The following is a 26,063-nucleotide window of genomic DNA, read 5'->3' on the forward strand; positions in this document are numbered from 1 at the left end:
AGGCCGTTAAGCATCGCAAAATATGATCAGTTCCGGTTTACTTAACAGGGTGTGTCTACCATAGACACCAATGCAATAGCAGCTGGGTCTGACTTTCATTGAACCAGAAAAAAACCCAGAAAGAAACAGCGAGTGGGGTGTCTCGCTTCCTCTTCCGTCTCTGATTCAACAAATGAAATGCATAACTGTCTTACTAGCTTCTTATCGGTATAGACCTACCATGTAAACTAAAGGTTATATTTTGTTTAAGGATAATAGCTATGTTGCTTGTGTTATAGCGTTAGACAGCTATAAAGCAGACATCCTTCTCAAACAGAAGTTCGCTGCATGTTGGATTAATAAACGCGCGGGTAAAGGTTCAAACGTCGTTACAGTTCCGATGTGACCATTGTGGCAAACTAAGACCAAATATAGTCTGCTAAAACTAAGCTAGCTAGGTAACTAGTTGTCGTTTTTGTTTTATTTGTAGCTAGCTCAGCAGCTAAACGGGAGATAATATCCAGACGCTTCAGACAATGCTGGCTACAGGCGCAGTAAGTTTGCAATATTGCATTAGCTAGCTAACGTTACATTGTATGCCGTGTTATCTATCAATATGCATATTCATTTTGTGTTATGGTTGTTTTCTGTCGCCACCCACCAGATCCATGCACAACTCGGGGAGTCCAACCAGTACACAAACTACAGATGTGTCGCAAAGCTAGATACTCGGAGGTCTCTAGTTTACACAGCCCAAACAGGGTGGGTATAATTTGTGGAATTTTCCAACAGGAATCTGTTCCAGAAACTTAGTAAAGTAACGTTACAAGGTTGCCAACAAACAACGCATACAAAGTAGTATGATCAATTCACCTAGCTAACTAGCTGCCGAATAGGCATCAACTCAACACGTAGTTTATTCTTAATGTTTGTCCATAGGCTACCAGAGTGAGGACAGACATTTTTCGGAATAAACGTGGTGAGTGAAAAACTTTATGAAATGGCCCACTCCCTACCCGGTATCTTTATTCTGCCGCTATACAACTTTGTATGCGTTGTTTGTTGGCAACCTTATACGTTTTTGGAACAGATTTCTGTTGAAACGTTGCACAAATTATACCCGCCCAAACACGTGATTGCAGTTAGTTAGTGCATTGTAAAAAATTAACTAGTTAAGTTAGTTACTAACGGTAGTTAGTCACCGGGCAGCAAACCAACCTTGATTTATCTGACGGATGATCCTAGAAAGGGAGAGCATTCGTTGGAATTGTATTACATGCTCAGATGCCATGTCTGAGGTTGGTTCACCCCCCTGCTCTTTTCTCACAGGCTGCAACCACAGCCCTGGTTCAGGTGGATCGGGAGAAGATCTACCAGTGGATCAACGAGCTGTCTAGCCCAGAGACCAGGGAGAATGCCCTCCTGGAGCTCAGCAAGAAGAGGGAGTCTGTCCCTGACCTGGCACCCATGCTATGGCACTCTTGTGGAACCATTGCTGCCCTCCTGCAGGTACTAAATATATTACCTTCACTTACTGTAATAACTATTTCACATTACTGAGCCGATTCAAGCCAATCTGTAATGCGCTTTCATAAGAGGAAAAATACATGTGCATTGCTTTAGGTGGCCTTCCCCTATGTCTGTGTGTCTTTAGTCATTGTGGCATTGTGTTAGCTCAGTTGGTAGAGCATGGCACCAGGGTTGTGGGTACGATTCCCACAGGGGATGTTAGCAGTTGATGTTATTCTTCAATAACACAGACCCCAATACAAATCAGAGGGAGAAAAATATATTTATTCAAAGAGAACAAATCATAGTTGTTATGCTGGACAGTAGATGGTCATTCTTTCCTGTCCTCAGTGTTTTCTCCACTTAACAAAGAGACCAGATGTAGTTTACAACCCAACCCTAGCCTGTGGTTGACCAATTAGAATTACTTACAGTAAAATTGAGCCAATGACCAAGTATCTCGTTTTGGGCTCAATGTATAGACAATTCGGACCAATGAGAACTTGCCACATGTCGCTATGAGTCCAAGACTGAAACCCCTACACAGATTCTAAACGGATGTTAAACTGAAAAACAACTATTTCTATTGATCGTTATTTCCCCAATGACCTCTAGTCCTCTGCGTTGTTTATTTATCTTAAAATATTCTTACAGGGACCAGTATGAAAAAAGTATGAAAATCTATGCACTCACTACTGTAAGTCTCTCTGGATAAGAGCATCTGACTAAAATGTAAAATGATGCATGAAGGTACCTACAGTGCCTCCTTGAAGACATGCTTTTTACCTTTGGCAACTACTAAGTCTTTTTTAAACATGCTGGATGTGGCGATGTGTAGTTCATACATGCGTTATCTATGAGCAAAATTACGGTCTTACCTCAATTAACCATGAAATCACTAGTTAGAAACTAAGTTTGTTTGGAAGCTTTACTGCGCTATTTTCCCCCATGTGGGCCATCCCCTATCAATTCAGGTTCTAGCCAATGAACTTCAGCCTCTTGCTATTTGAGTGGCAGCAAGGAAGATGTGCACACACAGCATAGCGAGGTAGAGAGCAGTGACGTGGTGCACATACCGTATCTGGACAAGTGACGTAGAAGCAATTTTCAGGGACTACTTTTGGCTCGTGAGCACTACTTTCAGATTTACTGGCTAAAAAGTATACAAAAGTACCGTAGAATCTCTTTAAGAGGACGATACTACTTCACATTCTAATTTATTTGCATTCTGTTTCTTTCAGGAAATTGTGAACATCTACCCCTCCATAAACCCACCAACTCTGACAGCCCACCAATCCAACAGAGTATGCAACGCCCTCGCGCTCTTACAGTGTGTCGCCTCCCATCCAGAGACTCGGTAATGCACCATCTTTCTTTTCAATATGTAAATGATTGTGTTATATGCGTCACTATCTTACACATTCAAAATGTAACCACCTCCTCCAGGTCTGCATTTTTGGCAGCACACATTCCTCTCTTCCTCTACCCTTTCCTGCATACTGTGAGCAAGACACGCCCATTTGAGTACCTGCGCCTCACCAGCTTAGGAGTCATAGGTAACATCCTTTTCTACCTGCATTTGTCTGCCTGATTCCAATGCACCCGATTGTTCATGCTGCAATTCTCTGGCTCATTAAAAACGCCTGAATGCCTCCAACTATAGTTTGCTGTTTGTGTGCCTGCAGGTGCTCTGGTCAAAACAGACGAACAGGAGGTGATCAATTTCCTGCTCACCACAGAGATCATCCCTCTATGCCTGCGCATCATGGAGTCAGGCAGCGAGCTCTCCAAAACGGTAGCTAATCAATCCAGCTTCTGCCATATTGCTTACACACATTGTTACGCGCATATAATCAAAAGGAAATGAATAACCTTTATTAATGACTTCATCTGCCTTCTCCCTTTCTCCTCAATGTCAGGTTGCTACTTTCATACTCCAAAAAATTCTGCTGGACGACACCGGGCTGGCGTACATATGCCAGACCTATGAACGCTTCTCTCACGTGGCAATGATTCTTGTAAGTATCATTTGTTTTCAGAGGAAGGTTTAGCTCAGCTGTATATACGGGTGGGTTGTTCAGCAATAAAACCAGACACGTGAACAAATGGGGCTTTACCTGTGCAGAGCACCTGCCCATTTGCCTTCCCAGTCTCCAAAGTGCCCTTTGCTGTGGTGATATAATTTCCCACAAAATGTTAGTTATTCTGAACCCACAAAAAGTTCAGCGTCTTGATTGTTGACCAATTACCAATAATCAGCAATGGTGTGCAAAGGGACGCGTGCATATCCAGATTAGTGACCAGAAATAACTTAGCTGTGTTTGAATACCCATACTGACATACTATTTGTTCATTTTAGTATACTGTAAACGAACGGTATTGTTTCAGTTGAGCGTAATAGAGCTTCGCCTGCCTACCGGAAGTTGACGCTGTTGCTATGCAACCTCTTGCTAGCTTGTTAGCATAACAAATGACTAGCTAAACATTTTACGATTTCGGTGTGTTTGTAAATTCAATCTGGAGTGCCAGGGTGCACTCTGGACGCCCTGGCCGAGGAGTAGACCTCACAACGGCATTCAAGCACCCAAGCTAACTGGCTAATGTTGGCTAGCTTGCTAGCTACTGCCAGACACAAATAAGAGAACACCTCACTCTGACAATTTTACTCCCCCTAGAAGAGCTGGTTAGGCTGTTTTTATGTTGTCCAGAGCGTTGTTGACTGTAACTGTGCTGCTGGCAACAACTTAATTGTTTTTTTGCCGACGTTTACTGACAGCAGCTATATTCAACTGGTGTTGAGCGTTCCTAAATTTGTCAGTTATTCTGCACTCTGGCACACTCAGACGACAGTGCCTTGAAATCGGAGTAGATAGCCTGAGTGAATTTAAGAACGCACCCTAGGGTTGATCGGAGGGTTCAATGGCAGTCAAGCACCTAAGCTAACTGGCTAACGTTGGCTAGCTACTTTCAGACACAAATGAGAGAACACCTCACTCTCACCATTTTACTCACCCTAGCAGAGCTGGTTAGGCTGTTTGTTATCCAGAGCGTTGGTGACTAACTGTGCTGCTAGCAACAATTTAATTATGCTTTTTTTGGCCAACGTTTACTGACACTGGCCATATTCAACGGTGTTGAGCGTTTTGTAAATTCATCAGTTATTCTGCACAAGAGTGCTCTGAAATCAGAGTAGCTATTTGGAATGAACAATTTCCATTGAAACGCACAACGACTATACCACTTAACTAAGAATTATGTGAATAATCGAGTCAATAAATGTTGGGTAGTTAGTTAGCAGATAGTTAATATACTGCCAGGCAAGTTTGATTTATTAGTAGCCAACTAACGTTAGGTAACATACTGGTACATACTGCTGTAATGCTATGCGGTTCGTAAGGATAGCGTAGTTAGCAAATTGTCAGCCAACATAACGTGTAACGTTTTTGAAAAGTCATTACTTTATTACATTGCTCAACATTTTCTTAACTTTGATTATAATTAGTTAAAGCAATGAATTTGCATCCGCTCTCGTTGGACTTTGGCTGCATATTTTCCGCCATTTTCTTCAAATCTGAAAACGCTGTGAAGCCACGGTCATTTTATAAAGAATTGCATTATGGGCCCTAAAAGCACAGAAATAGTGTCCACTGCATGTATACATCATATTTTGGCAAATTTAGTACGACATCCGGTAACTTTTGTCATACTAACTATATCCATACTATGACTAATAAGCATACTATATACTCAGTTCATGTCACAAGTAGTGAGGTTACTATGAGTATTCAAACACAGCTCTTGTTTAATTTCCTCCAGTTTTGCCTGGCAAAAACTGAGTAGGCCTACATTTATCATCCATATAAAATACAGTTTAGCAATCTACTACTGACTCATCTTTGCCAGAACAATAGGCTACCTGCAGGGTTGGGGAGTAACAGATTACATGTAAACGGTTACATATAAGGGACTACAAAAAAAGGGTAACTGTAATCCGTTACCAGCAAAAATATTGTAATCAGATTAGATACTTTTGAAAAAGTAGATGATTACTCCGAGGATTACTTTTAAATATAGAAAGGATGTTTTTCTGTTTTCTCAATGACGTTCAAATCAGCATTGATAAAAGGCGCAAGTTCAAGTTTGTTCCACCTGAGCGTGTCTGACCACAAGTCAGAGACCACTATGATGACACACCAAATCTGTTTGATGGATCACGCAAAAAGAGCAGGAATAAGCTTTTGCGAGTTACAGTCCAAGCTATGTCTTCCAATGGTGCGACTTCTGTCGGCATCCAAAGACTATCCAACATGAATAAAACGTTTGGCGGTAAGGATGCCAGCAGTGGTGTAGTCTACGGCGATACGGATATCACTTATTATTGATATCTACAGTTGAAGTTGGAAGTTTGGGTGGCTACTGACTATATGTCTAAAGATATGCAGCCGTAACATCGTACTGCCTTCAATATTACGGGATGAAGATCTGTAACATATTCTGGTGAATCTACTACAATATTTGTAAGGAATAACAGCTACCAGGTTGACAACGAGCACTCTGCAGGCAGGCTGCCCTCCAAAATGATACGGTGCCTTCAGAAAGTATTCACACTAGTTTACTTTTTTGTTGCGTTACAACCTGAATTTAAAATGGGTTAAATGTTGATTTAACACGCAATCAATTGGGCTTCCCCACTGATATTAGTCGATTTGTTCAACCGCAGAGAAAATTTACCGGAATTGTTCTTTTTTTAAATCACCAATTGCTCAACAATATCAATGCCCATGCCATTGATCCTACGGCACACTGTGTTATTTGACAATGGTACAGTCTAAAGTGCATCAGCTGCTGTCTTATCTATCATAGTTTCTGCGAGGATAAGCAACTGATCCAACTGGAGAGCAGAGGCCAGGTAGCCAAAGAAATGTGCACAGGCAGAAACTAAAGTGAAAAAAAGTTGGCCTTTTCAAATATAAAATAACTAGATATTTCACACCAGTGACCCCAGTAAATGTTTTCCTGCCTATTCTTTCACATTTTTGAAAATCTTCCCACGTATCCCTAGGTTGGGAAACACTGAATATTTTTTTTTACCTATAATTTAATTCTACATTCTGTTTTACAGAAAGTGATTTAGATCAATTGATAGCCACAGAGTGACACATTGTATAAGATTACTTCCCAAGCAAATACCAATTTTTTTTGGCTCCTCTACTTTAGGTCATAGCCATGCTTCTGAATGTCATAGAGACAAACCAAAGATATTGCCATGTGCATCAGTCACGTCTGTTTCTTTTGTTTCACAAAAAAAACCTAGTCTTTGCTTATGACAAGCATACATATAACATGATGCAGCCACCACTGTGCTTGAAAATATGAAGAGTGGTACTCAGGGACGTGTTGTGTTGGATTTGCCCCAAACATAACGCTTTGTGTTCAGGACATAAAGTTAATTTCTTTGCCACATTTTTTTCCAGTTTTACTTTACTGCCTTATTGCAAACAGGATGAATGTTTTGGATAAACATTTTTTGTGAAGACTTCCTTCTTTTCACTCTTATTGAGGTTAGTATTGTGGAGTAACTAAAATGTTGATCCATCCTCAGTTTTCTCCTATCACAACCATTAAATTCTGTTTTAAAGTCACCATTGGCCTCATGGTAAAATCCCTGAGTGGTTTCCTTCATCTCCGGCAACTGAGTTAGGAAGGAAGCCTGCATCTTTGTAGTGACTGGGTGTATTGATACACCATCCAAAATGTAATTAATAACTTTACCATGCTCAAAGGGATATTCAATATATACTTATTTTTTACCCATTTACAAATAGGTGCCCTTTTTTGCGAGGCATTGGAAAACCTCCCTGCTCTTTGTGGTTGAATCTGTGATTTGAAATGTACTGCTCGACTGAGGGACCTTACAGATAATTGTATGTGTGGGGTACAGAAATCGGGTAGTTATTCAAAAATCATGTTAAACCCTATTATAGTGAGTTCATGCAATTTATATGACTTAAGCACATTTTTACTCCTGAAGTTATACTGAACACAAATATAAACGCAACATGCAACAATTCATATAAGGAAAATCAGTACATTTGAAGTAAATTCATTAGGCCCTAATCTATGGATTTCACATGACTGGGAATATAGATATGCATCTGTTGGTCACAGATGCCAACAATAACAAAAAAGTAGGGGAATGGATCAGAGAACCAGTCCATGTCTGGTGTGACCGCCATTTGCCTCATGCAGCGCGACATATTCTACATGCATACAAAAGTATGTAGATGCCTGTTTTGTTGGACTTCTCATTCCAAAATCATGGGCATTAATATGGAGTTAGTCCCCCCTTTGCTGCTATAACAGCCTCAACTCTTCTGGGAAGGCTTTCCACTAGATGTTGACTCATTGCTGCGGGGACTTGCTTCCTTTCAGCCACAAGAGCACTAGTGAGGTCGGGCATTGATGTTGGGGGATTAGACCTGGCACACAGTCGGCGTTTCGATTAATCCCAAAAATGTTTGATGGGGTTGAGGTCTGGGCTCTGTGTAGGCCAGTCAAGTTCTTCCACACCGATCTCGCCAAACCAAACCATTTCTGTATGGACCTCGCTTTGTGCACGGGGGCATTGTCATGCTGAACAGGAAAGGGCCTTCCCCAAACTGTTGCCACAAAGTTGGAACCACAGAATCGTCAAGAATGTCATTGTATGTTGAAGCATTAAGATTTCCTTTCACTGGAACTAAGGGGCCAAGCCCGAACCATGAAAAGCACCCCCATACCATTATTCCTCCTCCACCAAACTTTACAGTTGGCACTATGCATTCGGGCAGGTAGCGTTCTCCTGGAATCCACCATACTCAGATGGTGAAGCGTGATTTAGTTCCAGAGAACACGTTTCCACTGCCCCAGAGTCCAATAGCGGCGAGCTTTACACCTATCCAGCCGAAGCTTGCCATTGCACATGGTGATCTTAGGCTTGTATGCGGCTGCTCGGCCAAAGAAACCTATTTCATGAAGCTCCCAATGAACAGTTCTTGTGCTGACATTGCTTTGAGAGGCAGTTTGGAAGTCGGTAGTAAGTGTTGCAACCCTTTAGACGTTTCCACTTCACAATAACAACACTTACAGTTGACCAGGGCAGAAATTTGACAAACTGACTTGTTGGAAAGGTGGCATCCTATGACGTGCCATATTGGAAGTCACTCGACTACTTATGCCTCTCCCCAATGTCAATATGCCTTGTCCATTGCTGTTTTGGTTAGTGATTGTCTTATTTCACTGTAGAGCCTCCAGCCCTGCTCAATATGCCTCAGCTAACCCTCTTGTCCCACCTCCCACACATGCGGTGACCTCACCTGGTTTAATTGATGTCTCTAGAGACAATGCCTCTCTCATCATCACTCAATGCCTAGGTTTACCTCAACTGTATTCACATCCTACCATATCTTTGTCTGTACATTATGCATTGAATCTATTCTACCGCACCCATAAACCTGCTCCTTTTACTCTCTGTCCCAAACGTACTAGACGACCAGTTCTTATAGCCCTTAGCCGTACCCTTATCCTCCTACTCCTCTGCTCCTCTGGTTACGTAGAGGTTAATCCAGGCCCTGCAGTGCCTAGCTCCACTCCCATTCCCCAGGCCCTCTCATTTGTTGACTTCTGTAACCGTAAAAGCCTTGGTTTCATGTATGTTAACATTAGAAGCCTCCTCCCTAAGTTTGTTTTATTCACTGCTTTAGCACACTCTGCCAACCCGGATGTCCTAGCCGTGTCTGAATCCTGGTTTAGGAAGGCCACCAAAAACCCAGAAATGTACATCCCTAACTATAACATTTTCCGACAAGATAGAACTGCCAAAGGGGGCGGGTTGCAATCTACTGCAGAGAGAGCCTGCAGAGTTCTGTCTTACTATCCAGGTCTGTGCCCAAACAATTTGAGCTTCTACTTTTAAAAATCCACCTTTCCAGAAACAAGTCTCTCACCGTTGCCGCTTGCTATAAACCACCTTTTGCCCCCAGCTGTGCCCCGGACACCATATGTGAATTGATTACCTCCCATCTATCTTCAGAGCTCATGCTGTTAGGTGACCTAAACTGGGACATGCTTAACACCCCGATCATCCTACAATCTAAGTTTGATGCCCTCAATCTCACACAAATTACTGTCAAACGCTCCCTAAAACACTTCAGCGAGCAGGCCTTAGTAATCAACCTGGACCGGGTATCTTGGAAGGATATTGACCTCATTTCGTCAGTAGAGGATGCCTGGTTATTCTTTAAAAGTGCTTTCCTCACAATCTTAAATAAGCATGCCCCATTCAAAAAATGTAGAACCAGGAACAGATACAGCCCGTGGTTCACTCCAGACCTGACTGCCCTTGACCAGCACAAAAACATCCTGTGGCGTACGGCATTAGCATCAAATAGCCCTCGCGATATGCAACTTTTCAGGGAAGTTAGGAACCAATATAGACAGGCAGTTATGAAAGCTAAGGCTAGCTTTTTCAAACAGAGATTTGCAACCTGCAGCACAAACTCCAAAAGGTTCTGCGACACTGTAAAGTCCATGGCGAGTAAGAGCACCTCCTCCCAGCTGCCCACTGCACTGAGGCTAGGAAACACTGTCACCACCGATAAATCCACAATAATTGAGAATTTTTATAAGCATTTTTCTACGGCTGGCCATGCTTTCCACCTGGCCACCCCTACCCTGGTCAACAGCCCTGCACCCCCCACAGCCACTTGCCCAAGCCTCCCTCATTTCTCCCTCACCCAAATCCAGATAGCTGATGTTCTGAAAGAGCTGCAAAATCTGGACGCCTACAAATCAGTAGGGCTAGACATTCTGGACCCTCGCTTTCTAAAATTATCCGCCGAAATTGTTGCAACCCCTATTACTAGCCTGTTCAACCTCTCTTTTGTGTCGTCTGAGATCCCCAAAGATTGGAAAGCTGCCGCGGTCATCCCCTCTTCAAAGGGGGAAACACTCTAGACCCAAACTGCTACAGACCTATATCTATCCTACCCTGCCTTTCTAAAGTCTTCGAAAGCCAAGTTAACAAAAAGATCACCGACCATTTCGAATCCCACCGTACCTACTATGCTATACAATTCTGGTTTCTGAGCTGGTCATGGGTGCACCACAGCCACGCTCAAGGTCCTAAACGATATCATAACCGCCATCGATAAGAGACAATACTGTACAGCTGTATTCATCACTCTGTCCTTGACTTTCAAATCTGTCAATCACCACATTCTTATCGGCAGACTCAACAGCCTTGGTTTCTAAAATGACTTCCTCGCCTGGTTCACCAACTACTTCTCGGACAGAGTTCAATGTGTCAAATCGGAGGGCCTGTTGTCCGGACCTTTGGCAGTCTCTATGGGGGTGCCACAGGTTTCAATTCTCGGGCCGACTCTTTTCTCTGTGTACATCAATGATGTCGCTCTTGCTGCTGGTGATTCTCTGATCCACCTCTACGCAGACGACACCATTCTGTATACTTCTGGCCCTTCTTTGGACACTGTATTAATAACTAACCTCCAGACGAGCTTCAATGCCATACAACTCTCCTTCCGTTGTCTCCAAGTGCTCTTAAATACAAGTAAAACTAAATGCATGCTCTTCAACCGATCGCTGCCCGCACCTGCCTGCCTGTCCAGCATCACTACTCTGAACGGTTCTGACTTAGAATATGTGGACAACTACAAATACCTAGGTGTCTGGTTAGACTGTAAAGTCTCCTTCCAGACTCACATTAAGCATCTCCAATCCAAAATTAAATCTAGAATCGGCTTCCTATTTCGCAACAAAGCATCCTTCACTCATGCTGCCAAACATACCCTTGTAAAACTGACTATCCTACCGATCCTTGACTGCGGCGATGTCATTTAGGTGCTTCTACACCTGCATTGCTTGCTGTTTGGGGTTTTAGGCTGGGTTTCTGTACAGCACTTTGAGATATCAGCTGATGTAAGAAGGGCTACATAAATACATTTGATTTGATTTACAAAATAGCCTCCAACACTCTACTCAGCAAATTGGATGTAGTCTATCACAGTGCCATCCGTTTTGTCACTAAAGCTCCATATACTACCCACCACTACGACCTGTATGCTCTCATTGGCTGGCCCTCGCTACATATTCGTCGCCAAACCCACTGGCTCCAGGTCATCTATAAGTCTTTGCTAGGTAAAGCCCCGCCTTATCTCAGCTCACTGGTCACCATAGCAGCACCCACCCGTAGCATGAGCTCCAGCAGGTATATTTCACTGGTCACCCCCAAATCTAATTCCTCCTTTGGCTGCCTTTCCTTCCAGTTCTCTGCTGCCAATGACTGGAACGAATTGTAAAAATCACTGAAGCTGGAGACCCATATCTCCCTCACTAACTTTAAGCACCAGCTGTCAGAGCAGCTCACAGATCAGTGCACCTGTACACAGCCCATCTGTAAATAGCCCATCCAACTACCTCATCCCTATACTGTTATTTATTTTTTTGCTCCTTTGCACCCCAGTATCTCTACTTGCACATTCATCTTCTGCACATCTATCACTCCAGTGTTTAATTGCTAAATTGTAATTATTTCACCACTATGGCCTATTTACTGCCTTACCTCCCTTATCTTACCTCATTTGCACACACTGTATATAGTCTTTTTCTCTATTGTGTTATTGACTGTATGTTTGTTTATTCCATGTGTTGTTTGTGTCGCATTTGTAAATGAGAACTTGTTCTCAACTAGCCTACCTGGTTAAATAAAGGTGAAATACAAAAAACTGAGCTCTTCAGTTAGGCCATTATACTGCCAATGTTTGTCTATGGAGATTACATGGCTGTGTGCTCGATTTTATACACCTGTCAGCAACAGTTGTGGCTGAAATAGCCAAAGCTACTTATTTGAAGGGGTGTCCATATACTAGTTTATCTCCTTTGCATAGATTTGATCAGGCTGTTGATTGTGGCCTGTGGGATGTTGTCCCAGTCGTTGGATATTGGCGGGAACTGGAACAAGCTGCATCTGAAACATGATGAATGATTGACATGTCTGGTGAGTATGCAGGCCATGGAAGAACTGGGACATTTTCAGCTTCCAGGAATTGTGTACAGAGCCTTGCAACATGGGGCTGTGCATTATCATGAAACACGAGGTGATGGCAGTGGATACATTTTTGTTTTATTTTAAATGTAACCTTTATTTAACTAGGCAAGTCAGCTAAGATCAAATTCTTATTTACAATGACGGCCTACCGGGAAACAGTGGGTTAACTGCCTTGTTCAGGGGCAGAAAGCTGATTTTTACCTTGCGTTGTGTGCCCCCCCAACCCCTCTTTTACGCTGCTGCTACTCTCTGTTTATCATATATGCATTGTCACTAACTATACATTCATCTACATACTACCTCAATTGGCCGGACCAACCAGTGCCCCTGCACATTGGCTAATCGGGCTATCTGCATTGTGTCCCACCACCTGCCAACCCCTCTTTTACGCTACTGCTACTCTCTGTTCATCATATATGCATAGTCACTTTAACCATATCTACATGTACATACTACCTCAATCAGCCTGACTAACCGGTGCCTGTATGTAGCCTCCCTACTGTTATAGCCTAGCTACGGTATATAGCCTCGCTACTGTTATTTTTCACTGTATTTTTACTGTTTTTATTTCTTTACTTACCTATTGTTCACTTAATACCTTTTTTGCACTGTTGGTTAGACCCTGTAAGTAAGCATTTCACTTTAAGGTCTACACCTGTTGTATTCGAGGCACGTGACAAATAAACTTTGATTTGATTCTATCCAGCAACCTTTCGGTTACTGGCCCAATGCTCTAACCACCAGGCTACCTGCCGCCCCAATGGGCCTCAGGATCTCGCCACGGTATCTCTCTGCATTCAAATTGCCATTGATAAAATGCAATTGTGTTCGTTGTCCGTAGCTTATGCCTGCCCATAACATAAGCCAACCGCCACCATGGGGCACTCTGTTCACAACGTTGACATCAGCAAACCACTCGCCCACATAACACCATACACGTGGTCTGTTGTTGTGAGGCCATTTGGACGTACTGCCAAATTCTCTAAAACGACATTGGAGGCAGGTTATGGTAGAGAAAGGAACATTTAATTTTCTTTCAACAGCTCCCTCAACTTGATACGTCTGTGGCATTGTGTTGTTTGACAAAACTGCACATTTTAGAGTGGCCTTTTATTGTCCTCATCACAAGGTGCACCTGTCTAATGATCATGCTGTTTAATTAGCTGCCAGATATGCCACAACTGTCAGGTGGATGGATTCTCTTGGCAAAGGAGACATGCAAATTTGTACCCAAAATTTGAGATAAATACGCTTTTTGTGCGTATTGAACATTTCTGAGATTTTATTTCAGCTAATGAAACATGGGACAAACACTTTATAAAACATTTTTTAAAATGTCACCTTTATTTAACCAGGTAGGCTAGTTGAGAACAAGTTCTCATTTGCAACTGCGACCTGGCCAAGATAAAGCATAGCAATTCGACACATACAACAACAGTTACACATGGAATAAACAAAACATACAGTCAATAATACAGTAGAACAAAAGAAAACAAAAAGTCTATATACAGTGAGTGCAAATGAGGTAAGGCAATAAATAGTCCATGGTGGTGAAGTAATTAGAATATAGCAATTAAACACTGGAATGGTAGATGTGCAGAAGATGAATGTGCAAGTAGAGATACTGGGGTGCAAAGGAGCAAGATAAATAAATTCAGTATGGGGATGAGGTAGGTAGGTAGATAGATGGGCTGTTTACAGATGGGCTATGTACTTGAATTTGTTCCATGTATTTAGGTTTGACATAACAAAGGGCTTGAATACTTGACTCTTAAATATTTATTAATTTGTAAAAATGTCTAAACATAATTCCATTTTGGCATTATGGGGTATTGTGTGTGGGCCAGTGACACAAAATCTCAATTTAATCCATTTTAAATTCTGGCTGTAACACAACAAAATGGGTGAAAAGTTTCTGAAGGCCCTATACTATTGTTTTTTTGTTGTTTTTTTTACCCCAAACATGTTGATTCTCTTTGTTTTCAGGGGAAAATGGTGCTGCAGCTTTCGAAGGAACCATCTGCACGTCTGCTGAAACATGTTGTACGCTGCTACCTTCGCCTCTCTGATAATCCAAGGTAAATTAAGTGTTAACAGCACTTTAAAGAGATTCTCTGGTACCTTTTTGTATACTTTTTAGCCAGTAGTTCTGAAAGTAGCGCTCACTAGGCAAAAATTTGTCCCTGAAAATTGCTTACCTTGTCACATATGTGCACCGTGTCATTGCTCTCTCTCGCTCTGCTGTGTGCATCTTGCTAGCTGTCACTCAAATTGTGAGGGGCTGAAGCTCATTGGCTGGAATACTTACTAGTCGTCAAAGTCCCAGAGCATGTCTTTAACACCAGCAGGTATAGGCTTATGCATTATGATGCAGTTATAATGCACTATAAGACTTGTTATAAGCATGTATAACGCCGTTATGTCTTAGTACTTTCTCATAATGATCTTGTCTAAAATGTGCAGAATCTTAATATATGAGATATTAGAAAGGGGAAGCTTCACTTGTTCTCTTTGTTGGTGCACTGTCTCTTCATGTCCACCAAGAGGAGCTGTGCCATGAATGTAATTTAAGCCAGGAGGTCACTGTGTCAGTCAGAGATGCAGTGCATTCCGAAAGTATTCAGACACCTTCCATTTTTCCACATTTTGTTACATTACAGCCTTATTCTAAAATTGATTTTTTTTTAAATCTCAATCTATACACAATACCCCATAATGAAAAAGTGAAAGCAGGTTTTTAGAAATCTTTGCAAATTAATATATTTTTAACATTCCTTATTTACATAAATATTCAGACCCTTTGCAATGAGGCTCTAAATTAAGCTCAGGTGCATCCTGTTTCCATTGATCATCCTTGAGATGTTTCTACAACTTGATTGGAGTCTACCTGTGGTAAATGAAATTGATTGGACATGATTTGGAAAGGCACACACCTGTCTATATAAGGTCCCACAGTTGACAGTGCATGTCAGAGCAAAAACCAAGCCATGAGATCGACGGAATTGTCCATAGAGCTCCGAGACAGGATTGTGTCGAGGCACAGATCTGGGGAAGGGTACCAAAAAATGTCTGTAGCATTGAAGGTCCCCAAGAACACAGTGGCCTCCATCATTCTGAAATGGAAGAAGTTTGAGACCACCAAGATTCATAGAGCTGGCTGCCCGGACAAACTGAGCAATCGAGGGAGAAAGGCCTTGGTCATGGTGGTGACTAAGAACCCCATGGTCACTCGGACAGAGCTCCAGGGTTCCTTTGTGGAGGTGGGAGAACCTTCCAGAAGGACAACCATCTCTGCAGCACTCCACCAATCAGGCCTGTATGGTAGAGTGGCTAGACAAAGCCACTCCTCTGTAAAAGGCACTTGACAGCCCGCTTGGAGTTTGCCAAAAGTTACCTAAAGGACTCTCAGATCATGAGGAACAAGATTCCCTGGTCTGATGAAACCAAGATTGAACTCTTTGACCTGAATGCCAAGTATCACGTCTGGATGAAACCTGGTACCATCCCTACGGTGAAGCATGGCGGTTCACCTTCTAACAGGACAACGACCCTAAGCACCACAGCCAAGACAAAGCAGGAGTGGCTTCGGGACATGTGTCTGAATGTTCTCGAGTGGCCCAGCCAGAGCCCAGACTTGAACCCGATTGAACATCTCTGGAGAAACCTGAAAATATCTGTGCAGCGACGCTCCCCATCCAACCTGACAGAGCTTGAGAGGATCTGCAGAGAAGAATGAGAGAAACTCCCTAAATACAGATGTGCGAAGCTTGTACCCAAGAAGAGTCAAGGCTGTAATCGCTGCCAAAGGTGCTTCAATAAAGACTGAGTAAAGGGTCTGAATACTTATGTAAATGTTATTTAAGTTCTTTATTTTTAATACATTTGCAAACATTTCTACAAACTTGTTTTTGCTTTGTCATTATGGGATATTGTGTGTAGATTTGATTAAATCGTTAAAAAGAATTTCTCATCAATGTTAGAACAAGGCTGTAACGTAAGTAAATGTGGAAAAAGTCAAGGGCTCTGAATACTTTCCGAATGCACTGTATGCTAGGACTGGAAAACGTGAAACCAATGTGATGGAACTATACCAACAGGGGCCGACTGGCCATCTGGCATTTCGGACAAAAGTTAGATGGGCATTTTTTTCAGTGGGCCTGTGTAAATTTTGTACTTTTTTTTTTTTTTTTTTTTGCAAAATGATAATTATCTGGCTAACACTGGGGGCCTCAAGGAAAACATGTATTTACCAGCAAACAAAAGCTGCTAGTGTGTTTTTTTTTTTTTTTTTTTTTTTTTTTTTTTTTCAATAATAAAGTTGTAAATGACAGATTCTGACTTAAGACATTTTCCTCAGAGCCTATTCTAGAAATCAAGCCATTACCAAGCTATTTCCACATAGCATGTAGTGCCTTTTCCACATGAAAATGATAGACGCTGCTTGTTAGAACATTCGCTTTTTTTACGTGGGTAAAGCGGCAGTTTGAAAATTCATCATTGGCTTTGATACTCTGATTGGTTAGAGATGATTCAAAACCTAATGACTTTGTTTTGTACAATGCCCCTCATCACCACAAACGACTTAAATAATGGCAGTCTCAAACTAAAGTGTGTAGTGATGACAGAGCAGTGGAAGAATCGTCGTCAGGCTAGGTGTCTCAAGGCTCTTTATGAGAAACTCCAGGGCCAGATCAGCAAGGGAGTATGTTTTGTCTTTTTTGTTTAGATTTTTTTCCCGTTTTTATTTCATTTTGATGTGTGTGTATATTACTCCTAAACCGGTTTCTGAGAAACACACCTCTTCCTGCCCGTACAGAGTGGAAGTTTCCTGCTTCCTGCCCACACAAAGTCAAGGTTTCTAATGACACTCTGCAGTGCTTCAGTGCATTGTGGTCTCATGGCCTACTCACAAGTGGAACTGTTATCTGGGTCAGAGCTTATTTTTCCACTCTGAGCAAAAAGAATGTTTTATGTATAGGTTACTCAGTTGGTAGAGCATGGCGCTTGCAACGCCGGGACAATGGGTTAGATTTCCAGGACCACGCATACGTAAAATGTATGGATGCATTACTCTAAGTCGATTTGGATAAAAGCGTCTGCTAAATGGCATTATTATTAGTTCAAAACGTTGAGTTGATGTCTGAAATCATTCATGCAAGATTAACATAATAAGTATAACTCTAATGAAAAGCTCTATCTTAAAGCTCTACTGAAGGAAATAAAAACAACACATTTAAAATCAAGGGAGGTAAAATAGCAATAGTGGACTAGGTGCTAAATACATCTTAGATTAGGTTTAGGACTTTGAAATCCACTTCTACATACTAACGCCCATTTAAAAGTTCAGAGTTATGGAGTGGCTCTCAGATGGTCAGGGAGTGCATTCCATAGGCGAGGGGCAAGGGAGCAGAAGGCTCAGCCTCGCATAGTTCGGAGATGTATCTTGGAGACTTTAAGCAGTATGGAATGGCTGGAGCGGAGAGTGCGAGGTGTCTTGCTGATTGAGAGGAAGTCGCCGATGTAGGTGGGCCTCAATCTTTTCAAGGCTTTAAATACAGGCATGAGTTGATCCTGTAATTGACCGGTAGCCAGTGGGGTTTGGCCAGGATCGGGGTGATGTGGTCGGACTTCTTGGACCCCGGCAGTACTGTTCTGGATTTGTAGGAGCCACTGTAGTGATTTGGCTGGAAGGCCCCCAAACAGCGCATTACCGAAGTTAATCCGAGAGAAGATGTGGATGAGTTTCTCTGCATCTGGCTAGGCGAGTGATGGTAAGACCCTGGCAATGTTTTCCAGATGGAAAAATGTTTTATGTGGGCATTGAAGGACACAGAATGATCAAACTTGACTCCTAGGTTGGAGATGACAAAGACAGGTGGATGGCCTGCTTGGGTATCTGAATAAGCATAGCATTAGTCTTGTTACTGTTCAACTGGAGGAAGTTATTTCTCATTCATCCATGCCCTGATGTCCTCTAGTCAGCTGCTGACTTTTGCTAGGGCAGAGATGGTGTCTGGTTTGGTGTTATTTTAAACATTGGTATCGTTAGCGTAGCAGAGGAAGTTGATGTTATAATCTGAGGATTTGGCCATGGGAGCATGTAAATTAAAAACAGAATAGGCCCCAGCACTGACCCTTGTGGGATACTGCATGTGAAGGCAGACTCCTGGGATCTGGACTCTCCAGTACTGTTGATAGGAAGGGGAGGTTGGAGTTGGGCCTGTAGCTGGATAGGATGTCCTGATCAAGGATGGGTTTCTTGAGTAAGGGGGTGACCTACTGCTGTTTTGAAGATTGATGGTACCTCTCTAGTCAGAGCAGTGCTGCGAACTCACGCATTGGGCATGAGACACGCATTTGACCCTCTTCACAAGCTCATGCGCCACACCTTTTATTTCTCACTCATTAAAAATAAAAAAGTACTGCTTTTATTTTGTAATTAATTCAGTGCATTAACTTCAACTGTGCATTCTACATCACAAGCAATGTAACTGTGGCAGCTTCACGCTGGAGATCCGTAATTTTCCTGCCACCACACTATGAATCGCGTCAGATTGAAACTTGTGATTGGTTTAGTAAGGGTCCAAGACCACGGCCTCCACAATCACCCAACCTCAACCCAATTGAGATGGCTTGGGATGAGCTGGACCGCAGAATGAAGGAAAAGCAGCCAACAAGTGCTCAGCATATGTGGGAACTCCTTCAAGACTGTTGGAAAAGCATTTACAGGTAAAGCTGGTTGAGAGAATGCCAAGAGTGTGCAAAGCTGTCAAGGAAAAGGATGTATTTTGTATATTTTGATTTCTTTTAACTTTTCTTTTTTTTTTGTAACTACGTGATTCCGTTTTTGTTATTTCATAGTTTTGATGTCTTCACTATTCTACAATGTAGAAAATAGTACAAATAAAGAAAAACCCTTGAATGAGTAGGTGTCCAAACTTTGGACTGGTACTGTATATAAAATTAGGGCTGACTCCATTTGGTCGATTGTTTGGAAATAACTACTAAAACAAGAGGATCAATGAACATTTGATTCTGGAAAATGAATGCTCAGTATATTGCGCACAACATTTCAGTACCAACAGCATTTTAGCCTGTTATACTAGCTGTCAAGTCTGTGTTTTATAAATGTGCAATAAACATCAAAAACAAGTGTCTGTGTGTGTGTGTGTGTATAGGGAATTGGCAACTCGTTCTCATTCTGAGAAATTAGGTAGGCCACTTGATTTCAACATCGGAACAAAGTGGACAGACAAGCATGCTGTTCAAACAGTTGGAGATGGACAGAATGGTGTGTTCATAACAATTCAACTGTTCTGCCTTGTTAGCTAGCAAATAGATCGAAGTTGGCTAAACCTGAAATATGAAGATTAGCTGACGACTCACTAGGAAGTGGACTTGTGTTTGGGAGATTGAGACCTGTGTTAATTTTCTATTATGCCTGCTGCAAGAAGTTAGTAATTATTAGTGAATGTGCATTATGCATGGTTCTGGTAAAAATGTGTTACAAAAAACTGCATTTTTATAGACTTGAAAGCCAGATCAACAATGATTGCAAAAAAGCAGCTTAAACAATTTGGTTTTATGGCATATATGCCCTGAATTCATTAGGTTATTGCTGACTCTTTGAAATACAGTATATTTAACCTTTTTAATTATACAACAAAGCTTATTTAGAGAACATTAAAATCTAGATGTGTGTGTATATATTGTGAATCACCCATATGGTCTAAAATAAACATATTTTTCTAACTTATCGCCCAGCCCTACTAACAGTTATTCTTCTTTGTGGGGGGGTTAAGTGCCTTGCACAACGACAGGAGATGGTGTCTCCCAGTGTCGTTACCACATTACGCATACTTTTTTTTATATGTACATACTAGAGATGCCAATTATTGGTCATGGGAATTTGGTTATAAGTCATGACTTATATTGTCATTTTAGTATTGTGCTGCTAGGCAAAAATGGTAGGCATAAATGCGTATGTAGAGTAAGAGGATGGGTTTTGCAAATCAGCCTCAACCACCTGAAGATGAATATTCATTACAATTTTCTTGAATGTGGGGTTATTTATTCTAATCAAATGTCACATGAACATATTCAAACCCCCAGTATTTGGGAGACATCGATCAGGTGGCCAACCATCTTGGAGAGCTACCTCCATGCAGGATTTTCTATAGTCCTATTTTAAAGGAATAGTTCACCCAAATGAATGACATATTTACATGTTGGTTTCTTATCGACAAGGAAAGACTGCAATCCACCTTATGGTTAGTCAATAGCCACCCTCACCAACCATTTAATATTAGCATTTTCTAATGCTGTAAATGTTAGCATACCCAAATCATTTCTTAGTAACTTCAGACCAGGTCGACAAGTTTTGATTGTGTATTCTACTTTAACTCTTACATCTAGACGTTCCGCTAGCGGAACACCTGCTCCAATATCCAATGATAGGCGTGGCGCGAATTACAAATTCCTCAAAAATACAAAAACTTCCATTTTTCAAACATATGACTATTTTACAGCATTTTAAAGACAAGACTCTCCTTTATCTAACCACACTGTCCAATTTCAAAAAGGCTTTACAGCGAAAGCAAAACATTAGATTATGTCAGCAGAGTACCCAGCCAGAAATAATTAGACACCCATTTTTCAAGCTAGCATCGAATGTCACAAAAAACAAAACCACAGCTAAATGCAGCACTAACCTTTGATGATCTTCATCAGATGACACGCCTAGGACATTATGTTATACAATACATGCATGTTTTGTTCAATCAAGTTCATATTTATATCAAAAAACAGCTTTTTACATTAGCATGTGACGTTCAGAACTAGCATTCCCACCGAACACTTCCGGTGAATTTACTAAATTACTCACGATAAACGTTCACAAAAAACATAATTATTTTAAGAATTATAGATACAGAACTCCTTTGTGCAATCGAGGTGTCCGATTTTAAAATAGCTTTTCGGTGAAAGCACATTTTGCAATATTCTGAGTACATAGCCCGGCATCACAGGGCTAGCTATTTAGACACCCAGCAAGTTTAGCCTTCACCAAACTCCGATTTATTATTAGAAAAGTTTGATTACCTTTGGTGTTCTTCGTCAGAATGCACTCCCAGGACTGCTACTTCAATAACAAATGTTGGTTTGGTTCAAAATAATCCATAGTTATATCCAAATAGCGGCGTTTTGTTCGTGCGTTCAAGACACTATCCAAGGGTGACGAAGGGTTACGTGCCCGACGCGTTTCGTGACAAAAAAAATCTAAATATTCCATTACCGTACTTCGAAGCATGTCAACCTCTGTTTAAAATCAATTTTTATGCCATTTTTCTCGTAAAAAAAGCGATAATATTCCGACCGGGAGTGGTTGTTTTCGTTCAAAGAGAGAGAAAGTAAACATGGAGTCGACTCGGGCACGCGCCTCAGTCTCATAGTACTCTGACCGGCCACTATCCAAACGCGCTAATGTTTTTCAGCCAGGGCCTGCAAAGCCACGATTCAGCTTTTTGCCACCTTCTGAGAGCCCATGGGAGCCGTAGGAAGTGTCACGTAACAGCAGAGATCCCCTGTATTGGATAGAGATATTCAAGAAGGCCAAGAAATGGTCAGACAGGGTACTTCCTGTACATAATCTTCTCAGGTTTTGGCCTGCCAAATGAGTTCTGTTATACTCACAGACACCATTCAAACAGTTTTAGAAACTTTGGAGTGTTTTCTATCCAAAGCTAATAATTATATGCATATTCTAGTTTCTGGGCAGGAGTAATAATCAGATTAAATCGGGTACGTTTTTTATCCGACCGTGAAAATACTGCCCCCTAGCCATAACGGGTTAAAAGAATCCTGAATACACCTTACCTGTGATTAAAACATTTTTAAAAATCCACTCTGGTCATGGGACTTAAATGCTGAGCACACAAATGTACACATGCATGTTATTCAATCATTGCATCCAAACTGCTCACGCACGTTGTCAAGCATTTCCATAGCCATGAGCTAAAATAGAACTTGGTTCTATTTGTGATGCTTGATGCGCTGCAAGTCCCGCCTGTCCCATCCCCTCATTTGTTTTTAGGAGCATATACCCAGATGGGTGATTGAAAGATGAAATGAGGTCCACAGTCCAGTTGGTGTTGGTCATGCACCTTAAAGTTGGTTGCCAACCACCATATAAAGTCCAAAGAGGAAGAAGACCTGAAGGAGGAGAGATTACTAGGAACAAAATTGGTTTACCCTTTTATCTGTGGATTAATTGTCGGAGTAGAGGACCTTGTGCTTTTCAGGTAAAATAACAACCCAATGTTATATCCCAGGACAAATTAGCTAGCAACAGCAAGCTAGCTAACTAAATTGCCATGAATGTTTAATGCTTTTTGACCTGTCCCCAAATTAATATAGTTGGTTCAGTGTTCATTTTGATATTTCAACCTGCGTGTCCTGAACGCATCTGGCATGGATGGACAAAACCAATATGCTCATGATGGCATACGTGGACGCTTGCCCTGTTGAGTCAGCATGTTAGCCATGTGAAAATATGTGGAATAGCTGGAAATTAGCTTTAAAACAGATTCTTTATTTTACGGGGGGTACACCCAGACCACACGGTTAGAGGGTGGAACCAATGACATTCACAATATGAAATCTTACTCTGAGCTGTCTTCAAAAGTTGGCAGCCCTGCAGCAGGGACTTGTTGATCAGGGTGGTGATGAACATAAGCAGGCTAGATGAGCAGGTTTTGAGTAGGGATAGGGAGCAAGTGGTGGCCTTAATTTTATAAATATTTGACTGCACAGAGGAGGATATAACTTCTGTAAAGTTGCCGAGGGGGAGGGTTAGTCTAAGATGCCGTTAGTAAACTACAAAGGCTGCCACGGCAACCATGGATCTCATGTTAAGAATATCTTAATCGCTGTATATAAGTTATGGATGTTCCTTTTTGCACAATACGTATATGGTCTGAGGGGGGTGAGCAATGAAACAACAGTGGTGAGGTGAATGTATCACATAGCTTGCCTGTAGCTCTACCTTGTAACAGGAAATTGATACTCCCTTCATCTTATAGAGGAGTGTGGGTGGTGGATGTTAAGTTAGTGGCAGAGGTAGACTGGCCATCAGGCAAATAGGCTGGTCCATTTTTAGCCCACTGAGCCAATCTAATTTTTGCGCAACATTTTAAGTATCTGGCTAATACTGGGAGCCTCAAGGAAATAAATGGGCCGATGGGGGGGCCTTGAGGGGGAAAAACGGGCCGGTGTGTTACAAATGCCAGGGCCGATTTCTGGTCCCAGTCCGCCACTGTATATGGACCTACAGTATCTCTTTTGTTGTCTCAGATACGCAAAGAGGAATGAACAAGAGAGGGGAGGGGGGGGTGTACTGCAGTCCAGGGTCACGTTCAGTAGCCTAATGTTTTCGAGCGTTGAAGACAGGAATGCCATGAAGAGAGTCGACATGAATCCTTCTTCAGAGTCGGGTTTGTTCTTTTGTTCTAGCATATTCCTATCTAAATGTTAGCCAACGTTGTTTCCTGATGAACGCGCTCCTAATATGTTTGGTGTTCTGTTCACTCATTACATCTAACCTCTGACCCCCAGAGCGCGAGAAGCACTGCGCCAGTGCCTGCCCGACCAGTTGAAGGATGCCACATTCGCCCAGGTGCTAAAGGACGACACCACCACCAAGCGCTGGCTGGCCCAGCTGGTCAAGAACCTGCAGGAGGGCCCGGTGACGGACGGCCGAGGCATCCCCCTGACCGCACAGTAACCTCATCAACCCCTTTGACACTACCTGAGGAACGGTAGCGTGCTGGCAGAGCCACAGAAGAAAAACATGATTAGACCAGGAGAGGATGATGCTGTGTAGAACCATAAACTCTGTGGCTCACTTGTTGTTGCCGCTCACATGGCATTCTCCCTGAGACGTTCTCACAAATGCTTCCTCAATGCTTATGGAGGTGTTTGCGTTACATTTCAACAGGGTTGAACATTGAAGTCATCAAAAAGGAAATCGACATTGGTCTGGTTTTAACCTGGTGTTCCCACTGTTTTTGTACTGTCCTGAACCAAAACCACTACAGGCTTTTTCTAAGTGTTTATTTTTTATTTATATGTTTTCTTTTAACCATCTAGAGCAGGGTTCTCTGAATTTGGTCCACGGGTGATTTTATTTGGCACCCCAAGGTCCCCAGAAACCGCCAAAAACATGTATGTTAATGCATTTTCTTTTTACTGTTGTACATAAAGCTGATTTACTGGTGTTTTTTACAGTCTAAAGTGAATTGGAAAATCTGTTCCAAAGTATTCCCATGCATAATAGAGACACTGTATGTGATGGTATACAAATGTAAACAAGGTTTTTAATTAAATATTATATTTGCAGTCAATTTGCAGTCTACACATTATTTGTAATAATGTTCTGGTCCCCTGACCATCCACTCAAGACAAATCTGCCCACGGCTAAATCTTGTTGATGATCCGTGCTCTAGAGCAGGGGCATTCAACTCTGACCCTACGAGATCTGGAGCCTGCTGGTTTTCTGTTCTACCTGATACTTCATTGCACCCATGTGGTGTCCAAGGTATAAATCATTCTGTGATTAGAGGGGAACATGAAAACAAGCAACCAAATCTTGCTTAGGGCCCACAAAAGGTGGCTCTGCATCAACGGAGAGCTTACCTTTTTGCTTCGGAGCTATAGGAGCTATACATTAAACATATCTACTGTAACGTATTCCAAAACAAAGCCCCAATCTCAGCAAAAACCGCTTACTTTCTTGAAATGTTGAAGGAATAACTATTTTCCCTCTATTATTGGAAATTGAGATTTCAAATGTGATTTCTGAGTTATTGTAAATTATGAGAGCAGGTTATTGAAGAGAAGAAAGGTTTCCCTTCACTTGTACATTAGCCTTTAACAGCTTTTAGCCTACCATTTCCGCCATAGGGACCATTAACAATGCAAGGGAGGGATTTTCATTTTGTTTATGGGGGTAGATTCCATTTGTAAATTAACTGGATCTCTGCTAAAATCTGTGTAATGTGCTTTCCTGTCAGGAAAGTGCCCATTAAAAAAAAAAAATCTATCCACCTATCTGGAACGCTCCATTTTATGTTATTTGTTATTCTGTTACAAGTGCGTGTGCATTAGGAAAATGAGTGACTTTTCGTAGATATTGAAAATGTATTATGATCAAAATTAGGTGGTATACTATGTGAAATAAATTGTACTGATTGCAAAGTAATTATTTAAATACTTCTACTACTAGTGAAATGGGGTTGCATCTTCTAGTTGCAAAGTGGCAATTGCAAATTATACCCAAACTCGAGGATTTTCCACTAATGTTTTCCGTAGATACCAGAGCAAGGTTTGGTCCACAGGAAGGTAGAATTCTCATAAGAGTGATCTGTGATGCCGTGAAGCTGTTCCCATGGCTCATTCCACCACTCTGGTCTCTTGA

At 41.8% G+C, this 26,063-nt stretch overlaps 1 protein-coding gene across 2 annotated transcripts; it reads left to right on the forward strand.

Moving 5' to 3' along the window:
* The first annotated feature begins 11 nt into the window (after positions 1 to 11).
* Positions 12 to 25,694, forward strand: LOC115156156 (CCR4-NOT transcription complex subunit 9). Of its 2 annotated transcripts, XM_029703484.1 has the most exons (9): positions 12 to 533; positions 644 to 741; positions 1,309 to 1,488; positions 2,730 to 2,845; positions 2,935 to 3,044; positions 3,174 to 3,283; positions 3,408 to 3,506; positions 14,579 to 14,670; positions 24,203 to 25,694. In XM_029703484.1, the coding sequence occupies exons 2-9, from the start codon at positions 688 to 690 to the stop codon at positions 24,369 to 24,371; spliced, it is 930 nt and encodes a 309-aa protein (XP_029559344.1). In that variant the 5' UTR covers positions 12 to 533; positions 644 to 687; the 3' UTR covers positions 24,372 to 25,694. The 2 variants fall into 2 exon arrangements, with proteins under 2 accessions (XP_029559344.1, XP_029559345.1); XM_029703485.1 differs by lacking the exon at positions 644 to 741 and having other exon boundaries at positions 15 to 533.
* The last annotated feature ends 369 nt before the right edge of the window (positions 25,695 to 26,063 follow it).

Source organism: Salmo trutta, chromosome 20 (assembly GCF_901001165.1).
Source record: "Salmo trutta chromosome 20, fSalTru1.1, whole genome shotgun sequence".
NCBI classification, from domain to species: Eukaryota; Metazoa; Chordata; class Actinopteri; order Salmoniformes; family Salmonidae; genus Salmo; species Salmo trutta.

Bases quoted from the DNA above. Each gene is read 5' to 3' on its own strand.
- LOC115156156 (XM_029703484.1), top strand. From the start codon at position 688: ATGTGTCGCAAAGCTAGATACTCGGAGGTCTCTAGTTTACACAGCCCA. The intron at 3,045-3,173 runs GTAACATCCTTT...GTGTGCCTGCAG, and splicing joins CACCAGCTTAGGAGTCATAG to GTGCTCTGGTCAAAACAGAC. The intron at 3,507-14,578 runs GTAAGTATCATT...CTTTGTTTTCAG, and splicing joins CTCACGTGGCAATGATTCTT to GGGAAAATGGTGCTGCAGCT.